Consider the following 13,773-nt stretch of genomic DNA (forward strand, 5'->3'; position numbering starts at 1 on the left):
CAAGGCAAATCCTACCAACAAGTTATCTCTCCATATTCTACAATATATATTCTATAATACAAATTCTACCATATCTCCTCTGGTAGGTTACTTCTCTATAGTCTCTCAAGCAAGGGAGGGAGATTCTATGTGGACATTCAATTTGGTAGAAATAGCAACCAAATCTGCTTCATATCATAGCACATGCCTTTAAAAATTGGGCACATTGGATAATGTAGTCCCACAAACATAATGCTTTGACCCCTCAACATTCAGATTCCTCTGTCAAACTTAATGCTTATCTATTCACATTGCTTTGGATTAATTGTGTATTATTATCTTATGGCTTTGAGATGTCAGTGAGGCGAATGTGTGTTTATAGAATGGCACTGCAGGGTAGGTGTGAGAGGCTGGATATGGCTGGACTGAACATAGAACAAGAAGAATATATGGGCTGGGTATGGTCAGTTTTTATGCTAAATGGTTCCAGCTTGACCATTCTTGATGCTGCTGCCATTGCCCAATCAGTAGCACTGACCTGACACTAAACAACAACAACAACAACAACATTTATACAGAGAGAGAGAGAGAGAGAGAGAGAGAGACTTTCTGCTCATTTATTGTTGAGTGTGGAGTGTGCATGTGTATCACTCGTGAGTAAGTACTGCATGTGTGCACACATGAGTGTTGTATGCCTTTGTGCACAAGAGTGGCATTTGTGCATGTGATGCATGCATGTGATTGCACAGTGCAGGTGATAATGCTTGGTGTTCACTGTGATAGAGTCAATACTGACCCTCACCTCAAAATGGAAACTGCTTTAGAAAAACCTTCTAAAGTACAAAACGTAAAAACAGTCTTCAACTACCAAATCAGGTCTGCCCCTCCAACCATACCCTTCCCTACTCCAGACAATATTTACACCTCAAATGGAGTGCAAGGGGTCAGAGGTTGCAATTTGACCGACATGTGACCAAATACAAAATTCAACCTCTTTTCTACAACAAATTTTGTCACACAATTTCAAAACCTGTCGCAGCTACTGCCATATCCTCCTGCTATGCCGGGTGTCAGTCTCTCCCCAGCTAGAGTAAAAGTGCCAGGTATTCAGGGAGAATTAATTACCATTAATAGGGTCTACCGTCTTATACAGCTGCAGCAACATCAAGAACCCTTAATCAACACCATCGTGAGAGATCTAAGCTGGTTTAATTTGGCAGAAATCTTCATAACATTTCTTTAAAACAGCTCAGCTTAGTCACATGCATTAGCATTACGAGATTAAGTCAGCATGAGGGTTAATAAATTCATGCAAGCAAACAGATTATCTTGAACTGATAACAATGGCCTCATAGATTGGAGTTTTCCATTTCCTTCCAGGGTTAAAATATTTGGTGAGAAAACAAAATCAGCAAATATTTCTTTAAAAATTCTTTGGGAAAAAGAGGTAATTTCACTGAAATAAAAAAAAAAACTGACCAAAAGAATGATGGATTATCTTGATTAATTAACAATATTTTAAAATAATATCCATCTTGAAATACTAGTGCCATTAGTGAAGAATATAATTCCACCATTCTCTTCTTAGTGGAGTTTTCACAAGATCAAAGAATAAATTTACAGTTGGAAATTCTGTAATATGCACAAAATTATGGAGTAACGTGTGATTAAAAAGGAAAAGGAGAGAATAAAACAATGAAGCGACTTTCAGGACCAAAATTGAGGTTGGCGGAAAGTCTGGCACTTCTGAAGCTTAAAGAGACAAAGAAGAAAAATAGAAGAGATTTGTTATTATCAATTATTTTGTAAGAAACGAGAGAAAAAAGGGAAAAAGAAAGATAGGTTAGAAATATCAGAGAAATTCTACAAATTCATAGATTATTCTTTGTTCAAGAATGGATGTTGGTGGAAAACATTAGAAATCTAAGCTGATGGCAACAAACTCTCTTGAGGTTGTGTCTTTTTGGAATTTTGATGTTTCACTGCTGTCAAGATTTTTAGAACTTCTATCGAACAGCTTTCCATCCGCAAGTTGAGATCAAGCTTCATGAGAATCAGAACCGGCTTTAAGTCAGTATATTCCTTTCTGTTAGGATAATTAGACATAGCTTCCAGTATAGAGAAAACTAGAAAGAAACAGAAGTCTTACAAAAACAAGCAAATTAAAAATATGAAAAAGAGAAAGAAAAAAAAAAAGAAATAAAGAACCAAAGAATTTCAAAAGCTTCATATTTCTCCATCTACAACAATAAAATATGTACATGATGAAATAGCAACGTGCTGACATGGAAATAGAGGCGAGACTAAAGTAATTATAGCAATGAGAACAGCCAACTAACTCTTTTGCAATTGCATTTGTGTTGTTTACTGCAGAAAAAAATAGAAACCACAAGGGAAAAAAAAAAGTGCTTCCCACCAAGAGGAGAGGATCAAGCAAATAGCAGAAACAAACAAAAAAAAGCAATGGTGAGATGTGTGCCAGGCCATTATTATTGACAGTAACCTGGCTCCAAAACTCAACAGTGAACGGTTAGAGTGTTTGTCCAAATCTCACGAGACCAGGCAGTCTTGGAGATGGAAATAACACAAGAAAACTTGAAATCAACAAAATTGTCAGCTGAGCAAAAGAAGCAATTAGAACAGAGGCTTAAAAATTATCTTTGATTTTTTGACATTGGTTTTTAGTCGGGGGGGGGGGGGGGTTAAAGAAAAAAATTATATATATATAGTAAAAAAAAAAAATTCTTTAAATTTCCAACACCAGGGACTGAAAAATATACTTTGAGAAAAAAAAAAATAATAATACATCCTTCTTAATGAACGTAACTAGATTAGTAATATTAGATTCAAATTTGGGCACAAGACCGACAATCGACCCCAGTGCGTAACTGGTACTTATTTTATCAATCCTGAAAGGATGAAAGGCAAAGTTGAACTTGGGGGAATTTGAGCTGGGAGCATAAAAACGGACGGAAACGCCACTAAGTATTTTTCCCAGCACTGACAATTTCAGCCAGCTCACTGCCTGAACTAGATCAATAATATTGATTACCGCCTGAACTAGATCAATAATATTGATTGTTAACATTCCAGTATAATGTATCCTTGCATGTTATAAATAAGAGATAACCGAAAGGGTGGACATCAGGAAGGGAATCTGCCCATAAAAAATACTGTCACAAAAAGTCCCACCCGACTCATGACAGTAAGGAAAATCAGACATAAAAACAACAACGCCTAATTTTGACTTCAGATGTAGGTATCGTCGTCGTTTAACGTCCGCTTTCCATGCTAGCATGGGTTGGACGATTTGACTGAGGACTGGTGAAACCAGATGAGGCTAGAAATTTTGCAGTAAGGGTACAGTTATGTCAGCCCCAGTATTTGACTGGTACTTAGTACCTCTGAAGGGATGAAAGATAAAAGTAAGCCCTAATGAAATTTAAACTTAGAATGTAATGAAGTAAATACTATAAGCTTTTAAACTGGTCTGCTATCAACTGTAATACTCCACCATCCATAATAATAATCCTTTCTATTATAAGCACAAGGCCTGAAAATCTGTGGGAAGCAGGTAGTCAATAACCCTGACCCCAGAACTTGACTGCTACTTATTTCATCAACCCAAAAGGATGAAAAGTCAAGTCGACTTCAATGGCATTTGAACCCAGAATGCAAAGCTGAAAGAAATGCCACTAAGCCATCTTGTCCAGCAGGCTAACGATTCTCACAGATCACCATAATAATAATAATAATAATAGTTCTTTCTACTGTAGGCACAAGGCTGGAAATTTTGAGGGAGGGAGTGAGGGAGGGCAATTTGATCGACCCCAGTACACAACTGGTACTTAATTTACCAACCCCGAAAGGATGAAAAGCAAAGTCAATCTCAACAGAATTTAAACTCAGAATGTAGCGACAGGGCGAAATACCGCTAAGTACTTCGTCTAGCATGCTAACGTTTCTGCCAGCTCACGGCCTTAATAATAATAATAATAATAATAATAATAATAATAATTCTTTCTGGTTCTGGCACAAGGCCAGCAATTTTGAGGGGAGGGGGGACAAGTTGATTACATCAATGCTAATATTCAGCCAATACTTTATGAAGTCACAAACGATGAAGAGGCAAAGTTGACCTCAATAGGATTTGGTCTCAGAATGCAGAGAGATGCAACTTGATGCATTACGGCTTCTTGTCTGACACACTACTGATTCTACTCAATACCTAACTGGAGGAAGAAATTGGTTTGATTAAATATACCCCAGTGGCATTTGGGTTGTATTTATTTTATTCACATCCCAGAAGAATGAAGGGCAAAAATCGGTCCTAGTAAGATTTGAACTCAGAGGCATTTACACCCACTTCCAATAATAAAAGTTTTGTAACCATAAAACTGAGAAAATGAAAGAACACTGAATCCCAGATGTTAAGCCTCACAAAGGAGATGACAAGGGATCAAGATGTCTGGCGATTTGCTGTACTGGAGAAGACATGTTGAGCTAAGTAAAATCAGGGTCTCCCTCTCTCAGCTGGGAGGTCTTTGTCTTGCAAGTTAGTTGGTGACCCCTCTAAGTGTCATATAAAAAGCACCAGTGCTGGTGCCACATAAAAAAGCACCCCGTAGACTTTGTAAAATAGTCAGTGTTAGGAAGGGCATCCAGCCACAGAAAACCATACCAAAACAGACTAATAGACCCTGATACTGCGCCTGGCCTTGCCAGCATGGAAAACGGATCTTAGATGATGATAATGATGATAAAAACATCTCAACCTTTTGAAGGAAATATAGAACTATAAACATTGAGATATTCAAACTAGTGCCCTCGTTTTGGTTGTTCTAATAACAGTATTTCGGAAGACTTTGAAAAATCTATCCTTGTGCATTTAATAAAAGGTCCAATTCCAAATTCTCCGAATTTACCAATTACAACAGACATCTGAAGAATGCGAGAAGGTACCATGGCTGAAGTGCTGTGACCGTAAAAACCAAAATGAGCACAACAGTTTGGGTGTATCAGTGTATAATAATAACAATCCTTTCTGCTATAGGCACACAAGGCCTGAAATTTAGGGGGAGGGGACCAGTCGATTACATTGACTCCGGTACTTAACCCATACTTGTTTTATCAACCCCGAAAGGATGAAAGGTAAAGTCGACCTCAGCAGAATTTGAACTCAGAACGTAAAAATGGACAAAATGTCGCAAAGCATTTTGCCCAGCATGCTAACGATTCTGCCAGCTCACCAGTTTCATTATTATAAGCATCATTATAATAATAATAATAATAATAATAATAATAATAATAATAATAATAATAATAATTTCGGCACAAGGCCAGCATTTGGGGGGGGGGGGAGTACATTGATTACATCAATCCCAGTGCTCAACAGGAATTCATTTTATCGACCCTGAAGGAATGAACGGCAAAGTCAACCTCAGTGGCATTTGAACTCTGAATATAAAGACAGATGAAATGCTGCTACCGTGTACTAACGACTGCCAGCTCACTGCCTTTAATAATAATGGTAATTCCCCACATCTCAAAAATCAGACAAATATGGAATTGTATTATAATCTAGTCAAATCACATCACTTTTGTAGTCAATCCTTAAATTCAATCATTCCATAAACTGGTTTAACAGGTTTTAGAGAATTTTGGAGAATTTTCTCAGTCTACAGCACTGGATACAATTATAAGACATGCTGATCGAAATACCAAAGACAGGAAGGGAAGTGGAAGTCGGTAAACATTTTATGTCAGTGGAATACCATCCCTGAACCTAGGGTAGCTCATTTTGAGTTGTTCCTCTTTATTAACATTTGACAGATATTTGTCCTCATCTTTTTTGTTGTTAACACAACGTTTTGGCTGATGTACTCTCCAGCCTTCTTCAGGTGTCTTGGGGAAATTTCAAACCTGGGTTCTCATTCCTAAGGTATCTTTCGATATTGTTATTATTATTATTCAGGCCCCTGCCTGGAATTGAATTCAGAATTTTGGGGTTAGTAGCTCTTAGGCATATGGCGTAGTGGTTAAGAGCATGGGCTACTAACCCCAAGATTCCAAGTTCGATTCCAGGCGAGGAGGAGGAGGAGGAAATACCTTAGGAATGAGAAATTTCCCCAAGACACCTGATGAAGGCTGGAGGGTATATCAGCCAAAACATTGTGTTAACAACAAACAAGATGAGGACAAATATCTGTCAAATGTAAATAAAGTAAATAAGGTACATAATTCTTCATCTCTTAAATATAGAACTGTATTGATCCTCATTGTTTTACCTGAACATATGTTTTTCCATGCTGACAGATATTTTAAATGAGCCTGTCGTACAAGTAAATGTAGAAATATTCTCCACTGTTGAGGACAAAGTTTCTGAGTCCCAAGTCTTTTCCAGTCTACCTCTACCCAAGATACCATTTCCTACCAGCTCACAATATTCTTCTATCTGGCAGGATTCAAACATTTATACCACACATCTATACCAAGTCATCTCTTCTACACACACACACACACAATTACCCACTCCACACTCACTTCCAACTCTCACTTCACAGCTTGTACAGCATGTTGCCCTCATATGTACAGTAATTTAGATTAGAAATATGAGCAATGCAGAAAAACTCTTAATACTAACACACACACACACAATTTAACAGGCAATATTAGAGGAGAATCCATATTTAAAATCTTCATGAAACTCATTATATCACATTATCATTTAACAAATGTGATATCAACGATATTCCTGTTAGACAACTGTGTAATGGCATTTATACAACATTGACTGATCAAAACCAATAGAATATATTTTAGTCAACACCAACATGATTATATATATGCATAAATATATATACTGAACACACTGATTGCTCTGACAAATGAAATATCAGCAAGTCAGAGATGCATTGTGCTCTTACTTCAATGTTTCGCCATATCAACTCACGTGGCAAACCAGATCAACCTGGAATTTGCAGATCTGGTTGCAAACACTGAGCTAGTGGCCTCTATCACTTGGGGTTAAGTTCAACCAGCCAACACCAACACACACATACATACATACATATATACAGCTACAGATATTCTACTGAAATCACTCAAAGTAGAGATTACATCATAATTTAAAACAGACAATTTACTTTGATAGAAATACAGTGACAAGCAGTAGTTCAATACAATTCAATATTTGTTTATCAACTGTTAACAGAAAAAAAAAATTCTCTCTTCAAGGCCCACTTTCTATGATTAAGCAATTAGCAAATTAAAATATGGCTCGAACCCTGACCCCAACTTTACATTTCTTCATCATTGCCTACAAATCCACAATTTTCCCATCAAAAAAATGTCAGCACTGTATAAATTAATTTCTCCTTCTCCCTCACTCTCTCTCTCCAAAACAAATCATTAATACTTTAAAAACTAGTGATATATAAATGAACATGCGTGTGTGTGTGTGTGTGTGTGTGTGTGTGTTTCTGTGAAGATGATAACTAAACACCACTTGTTGTTCCTATATTTATCTTAAAATGTAAAACCCTATAAAAAATTAAAAAAACAAAGTCTGGGACCAGGGAAAATACAAGACTGACCTTTAAAACTACTGCATATTAGGGAAATATTGAAGTCGAATCCCTAAATGTTTTACAAGGAAAAATAAATACGTTTTGTTAGTACGGACGTCGTGAAAGAACCCTTGAATAAAAGATTAGTCTGAGATGAAATTTAGGGGTTACGCTGGGGAGAGAAAAGGTTTAATATTTGACGGAATTTCAGAAATTCTTTAAATGGCCTGACACACATTCAGGGTAGCAATGTTGGTGAGTAATGAACAAATTTGCAACGGGTGTAGGAAGTTGAAGCTGTAGATAACAATACAAGTGGTGACGATGAGGTCATGATTAGTTGAAGAGATGCGCAGAAGGAGAGTGAAAGCTAGACTAATATATAATAATAATAGAGATAGATATATATATATATATATATATAGATATATACAGGAAGTACATTGTTCAATCGTGCACAAACCTGGATAGGTTGGCTGATAAGGGGACGCCTGAGGATAGTGAGGTTGATAAGACGTAGGAGGTTGATAAGACGTAGGAGGTTGATACACTGGTGGTATCAGAGGTGGTGTGGCATAGCCTGGCTGTTGTACCACACAGCTAGGGTTAAAATGTCCAGTAGTGTCCATATGAGGGGGATATTGACCTAAGGCTATATAAGAGGGAGGTTGTTCTGAACTTCCAGCCATATGACCCCCGGGGGCCGCAGAGAAAGGAATTTGGCACTGCAAATGCAGCTCACCATGTTGAGTGGGTACAATGCCTGCTGCGGAGGCATTCGGTAAAGCCCCGTGTGGTTTTGGATGCGACTTGTCCAACGTCTGACTCTTTAGCTGTTGCTGTTGCTGTAAGGAGAGCTTCATTATTTCGCCCTGTAAATCCGTCAAACTTCGGTTTAATCTGCTCAAAATAGAAAAAAGATATTTCAACAAATATCAAACTCGCATTACAACTTCTCTGAACTCGTTAAAAACAATACTTCAATGATTGAATACCTACCTGTGGAAAGGTGTTTAAATATTAAACTAGAAAACAGTCCAAGTGACATATCTGCACATCATATTAACTCTATACACGCAAAGAAAAGTAATTTGTAAAAAGATGACCTTACTTTTAACTAAATATATTCATATTTCTTCTACGAGGGTGAGTCAAAAAGTAATGCCATTTTGTTTAGGACAGGTATAATTACCAATACAGGAACATGTATCATCCATCAAAATGAAGCTGGTCCTCTGTGGATCACATCCCTACTTCTCACCATAGTCACCGTTTCTCTCAATAGCAATGTTCCACCTTCGAATGAGAGCATGTACCCCTGCCCCGTAAAATTCTGTTGACTGTTCTTTGAGCCACTTCTTCACTACAGTTTTTCACTTCCTCGTCACTGGACTATCATCTCTTTGGCCCCACGAAAGAGGGTTTGAGAGGCAAATATTATTCCAGATTAGAATACAAATTAAGAATTATTCCGTACAATATGAAAAAAAACAAACTCCAATTCTATCGATAAAAATAATTGAATAATTATGAATAGCAAATTAATAGGTATCAATACTAAATTAAGATTTTCAATAAGATGGCAGACTTTATGCAAGAAAATGGAATCAAAGTTTGTACGAACCTGTCCAAAGAATTATTGTAATTTCCATAATTCTCCTCTCTTTCAGCACTGTTTGTTTGGTCTTGCCTTCTATCAGGACTGGCACGATTTGAAGAGCTATCTCTTATGCCTGGTTGCACAGCAACGACAGGTTGGGGCCTAACAACAGCAGCTTCATGTGCTATAGAGTCTTGTCTCAGAGAGATTGGATCATGATGAATTGTATCTAGCCTAACTGGGAATGGTTCGTGGTGAGCCTCTTGTCGAATAGGGAGGGCTTCGTGCCGGATTGGAAGGGCTTCGTGCCGAATTGGAAGGGCTTCATGCCGTAACGGAACTGCTTCATGTCTGACTGGCTCTTGTCGTATAGGGACTGCCTCATGCCTCACGGGTTCCTGACGTATAGGGACCGCTTCATGCCTGACTGGTTCCTGTCTCATCGGGACAGCCTCGTGCCTCATGGGCTCCTGACGTATCGGAACAGCCTCATGTCTCACGGGCTCCTGACGAATAGGAACAGCCTCATGCTTGACCGGTTCCCGTCTGAAAGGTTCGTGAAGTGGTGAGCTGGAAGCTTGCCTGACTGACTGTTCATTTACTTCAGATTCATAAGAATCATTTGCATTTGTCTTGGTTCCTGCAGATTCGTTTAACCATTTCTTGCGTGCATTTTCAATGGTACGTTGGATCTCTTCCCGTGAAAAGGGTTTATGAGAAGGTCGCTGGGAAACAAAATGTGAAGAATCTTCTCCAGTGATGTTCTCACCACTAGAATTCTGTCTCATATATCGTCGTATATTTGCAGGAATTCCACCTGAAACCTGCCCGTTCTTATCGATTCCAGCAGATGACTGACTTGCTACCATATGTAGAAAGGCCTCTTTGCCAACTTGGTGTCTGATTTTGGTTTGTTGCCGTTCTAAATCGAATTTCTTTTGTTCAATTTGTTTCCTCCTTTCTTCTAGTTTCATACGAATATTCACCTGGTCAGACTGTGAATGTTGACCCTCCGATGGACTTTCTGGTGTCGTGACATGCGAACGTCGAGAATTCTGTTGCCAGGTTGTTTGATGAGCCTTGTTGCTTTTCTCTTCGTCCTTTTTCTGGAATGGATCTTTAAGTGGAAGCTTGCTCGGGGAATCCGGTTCTTGACCCCTTTGCATATAAACTAAAGACGTTAAAGGGCCGCTCATGTCTCGCATCTTTTTGATCTGAGCAAAGTTTGTGGTTTTGGATTTATCGAGAATCTCCTCCATGATGGGACCAGAGTTGAAAAGGGGTTTCATTAAGGGATCTTTCAACTTCATAGAGTCTGTAAGTATAAATGTATCTTTCGGATCTTTGGATTCTTTAGCTTTATGGTCACGGTGAATTTTCTGAGACTCGTGATCAGAGAAGTCACCGGAACTCCGATTACTCGCAATGCTGCCCTCTCTGGAAAAACACCGACGAAGTTCGATTTCATCAGTCTGGGTCAATGGAACGACTGGTAAACCTTCCTGGCGAGCACTGTTCACACTTGAAGGTCTGTCAGGCAGAGTGAAACTTTGGTCAACGCCAAATTGTCTCAATGAGTCATCTGGATTGCTGGCCCCAGAGCTATGCCGACTACGAGGAAATGTAGCCGACTGTTCAGTGGGCATAGAACTTCTCTTGAAGAGCTGCTGTAGACTTGACTCTTCTCTGCTGATGTCACCACCATATTGATCAGTAGGATCCAATATCATTGGTTCTTCCAGTATCCGAGACGTCTGCTTCCCATGCGAGCCACCACGACACGGTGAACTCATTTTCATATTATGTTGGTCACCTCTCTCGGCCTCTTTGCTGTGGTTGAAGTTTTTCTCTTTGGCTGGTTTCAGCCGAGCGGGTAACAGAGGGTCTGAAGATGGTCCCTGAGAGGCAACCCAGTTATCTACATCAGGCTTTGGATTGTAAGCCATGTTACCGATGCCATCAACGTTTGAGTATGCCAGCAGAGCAGGAGAACCATCCAACTGGTCATGCCAGGAGGGGTGTGTTCTCACTTTAGAAGCTCTGCCAGGAACTGTGTAATGTGGTTCTTCAACTGGAACAGAAAATAAAATTGGTATTAGAATCGAAAGAGCAATTTGGACATTTTTGTAATCGTTTCTTTTAAACTAATTTCCAATAATTTACTGCCAAAACATTCAACAATCTCCAAAATCTTATCCAAGTATTTGGGTCATTTTCTGTTGAACCCGTTAGCATTCAGATTATTCTGTCAAATGTAATTAGCTTAATTATTCACATTGCTTTTAATTAATTTGCATTATCTTGTAGCTTCATGATTTTGATGCTGTGATTGTATATTTCTAGAATGACATTGTAGGGGTAGGTGTGGGGGTGAGAGCTAGAACTGGCCAGTGTCAACCTAAAACAGGTAGAATATTTAGACCTGATATGACTAGTTTAAATGTAAAAAAGTTAAAGCAGTGGTTTTACAAAACGAGTTGGAGAAAGAAAGGAGGAATGGGTTAAAACAGAAAAAAGGGCTGACAAAAGTGACAAAAGATGACAGATTCTGTTGTATTGTATATTTGGTCTACCCTTCAAAGTCAAGCCCTATTAAACAGTCCAACAACAACAACTACAGTATCAACACTTAGTGCTATATAACCGTCAAAGTTTGTATCATTTGAACAAGTTTAACGTTTGTTAAATTAATTACATTTTAAAAAGGAAAATACAATTATTTTATTACAAAACTATAACTTGTTCATTTTATGTTTCCTGTGATTGATGTTATTTTACAAATCCGTATCTTAAATACCCTTTCATAAACTAAAGGGGCTCTAGATGTGAGTTTGTGGGCCTAAGATGCTGCAATCTATAAGTGTTCAGAAACCACAGGATTAAAATCAAATTTTTTTTTTTTTTTACACATATATCGCAATAATTTGATAATGTTCAGAAACTGAAATTTCTTTACATTTCTTAAAGAGATTTTTGGAAAATTATTTTGTATCTTGTAAGGGAAAATAAGTCTTTGTTTCAACAAAGTATAGCTGCGAAGACCTGTTGGGGCAAGTAAAATCAAAATCGAAATTGAACCAAATTCAATGACTGGCTCCCGTGCCAGTGGAGCGCTAACAGCATCATCCGAGCATGATCATTGCCAGAGCAGCTGTCTGGCTCCTGTGCCGGTGGCACATAAATAGCACCATTTGAGTGTGATCGTTACCAGCACTTGTGCCAGTGGCACGTGAAAAAACATTCGAGCAAGGTCGTTGCCAGTGCCGCTGGACTAGCTGCTGTGCAGGTGGCACATAAAAAACACCATTTGAACGTGACCGTTGCCAGTACTGCTTGACTGGCCTTCGTGCCGGTGGCACATAAAAGTACCCACTACATTCTTAGAGTGGTTGGCATTAGGAAGGGCATCCAGCCGTAGAAACTCTGCCAGATCAGGTTGGAGCCTGGTGCAGCCATCTGGTTCGCCAGTCCTCAGTCAAATCGTCCAACCCATGCCAGCATGGAAAGCAGAGATTAAACAATGATGATGATCATGATGATGAAAGAAACGTTTGAAAATATTTATATATTCTTACCATCTTTTTGTGAATACCGTTTTGATAACAATGGTTCTCGAGTTGGAGGAGCAGAACTACAAAAGAGGAGAGATAATATTAATATTTTTCCACAAATCTTTTATATCAAGATTCTAAACACAGACAAGAGAGGGCCTATAGTCAAGGGCCCATATTGGACTGGGACAGTTTTTATCAAAAGCAAATGTATGAAAGACAAAAATCATCCTTGAGAAGTTCTGAACTCAGAACCAACTAAAGAATGGTGCTACTTATATCAGTTCTGCTAGTCTCAATTCTACCAGTACATGTGCAAGCATCGCGTGGTCGTTGCCAGTGCCACTGGACTGGCTCCTGAGCAGGTAGCATGTAAAAAACACCTTTCAAGCGTGGTCGTTGCCAGTACCGCCTGACTGGCTCTCGTGCCGGTGGCACGTAAAAGCACCCACTACACTCTCAGGAGTGGTTGGCGTTAGGAAAGGCATCCAGCTGTAGAAAACCATGCCAGATCAGATTGGAGCCTGGTGCAGCCTTCTGGCTCACCAGTCTTCAGTCAAACCGTCCAACCCATGCCAGCATGGAAAGCGGACATTAAATGATGATGATGATGACACTCTTTACACCAATTTAGACCACATAATTCTGTAGCAAATATTGGAAAGGAAATAAAAGTTTCTTCTTTCTTTACTGCCCACAAGGGGCTACACACAGAGGGGACAAACAAGGACAGACAAACGGATTAAGTTGATTATATTGACTCCAGTGCGTAACTGGTACTTATTTAATCGACCCCGAAAGGATGAAAGGCGAAGTCGACCTCGGCAGAATTTGAACTCAGAACATAGCGGCAGACAAAATACTGCTAAGCATTTCGCCCAACGTGCTAACGTTTCTTCCAGGAAATAAAAGTTTCATTATGCATTTCAAAATATTAACTTGGGCATAGAAATATAACGAGTTTATTGCACATAAACATTAACATCAAAATCTTACATATGACCCCTAAGGCTCATATGGACCCAGGTTCAGAACAGATTGAGACAGTATTATAATAATTCAAAGTTAACAATGG

At 38.9% G+C, this 13,773-nt stretch overlaps 1 protein-coding gene across 23 annotated transcripts in view; it reads right to left on the minus strand.

The window, feature by feature from the left end:
* LOC106869997 (uncharacterized) overlaps positions 1 to 13,773 on the minus strand; it is a 178,119-nt gene that overhangs the window by 51,449 nt on the left and 112,897 nt on the right. For 12 of the 23 annotated variants that reach the window (XM_089351678.1, XM_089351671.1, XM_089351668.1 and 9 more), the window contains exons 10-12: positions 12,723 to 12,778; positions 9,172 to 11,218; positions 8,011 to 8,447 (exon numbers count right to left, since the gene is read on the minus strand). In XM_089351678.1, the coding sequence (XP_089207804.1) occupies positions 8,011 to 8,447; positions 9,172 to 11,218; positions 12,723 to 12,778 (2,540 nt within the window). The remainder of the gene's footprint in view (positions 1 to 8,010; positions 8,448 to 9,171; positions 11,219 to 12,722; positions 12,779 to 13,773) is intronic. The other 11 variants (XM_089351683.1, XM_089351682.1, XM_089351679.1 and 8 more) reach the window with 1 other exon arrangement.

The sequence above is a fragment of the Octopus bimaculoides genome, chromosome 4, assembly GCF_046866305.1.
Source record: "Octopus bimaculoides isolate indiv1 chromosome 4, ASM4686630v1, whole genome shotgun sequence".
Taxonomy (NCBI): domain Eukaryota; kingdom Metazoa; phylum Mollusca; class Cephalopoda; order Octopoda; family Octopodidae; genus Octopus; species Octopus bimaculoides.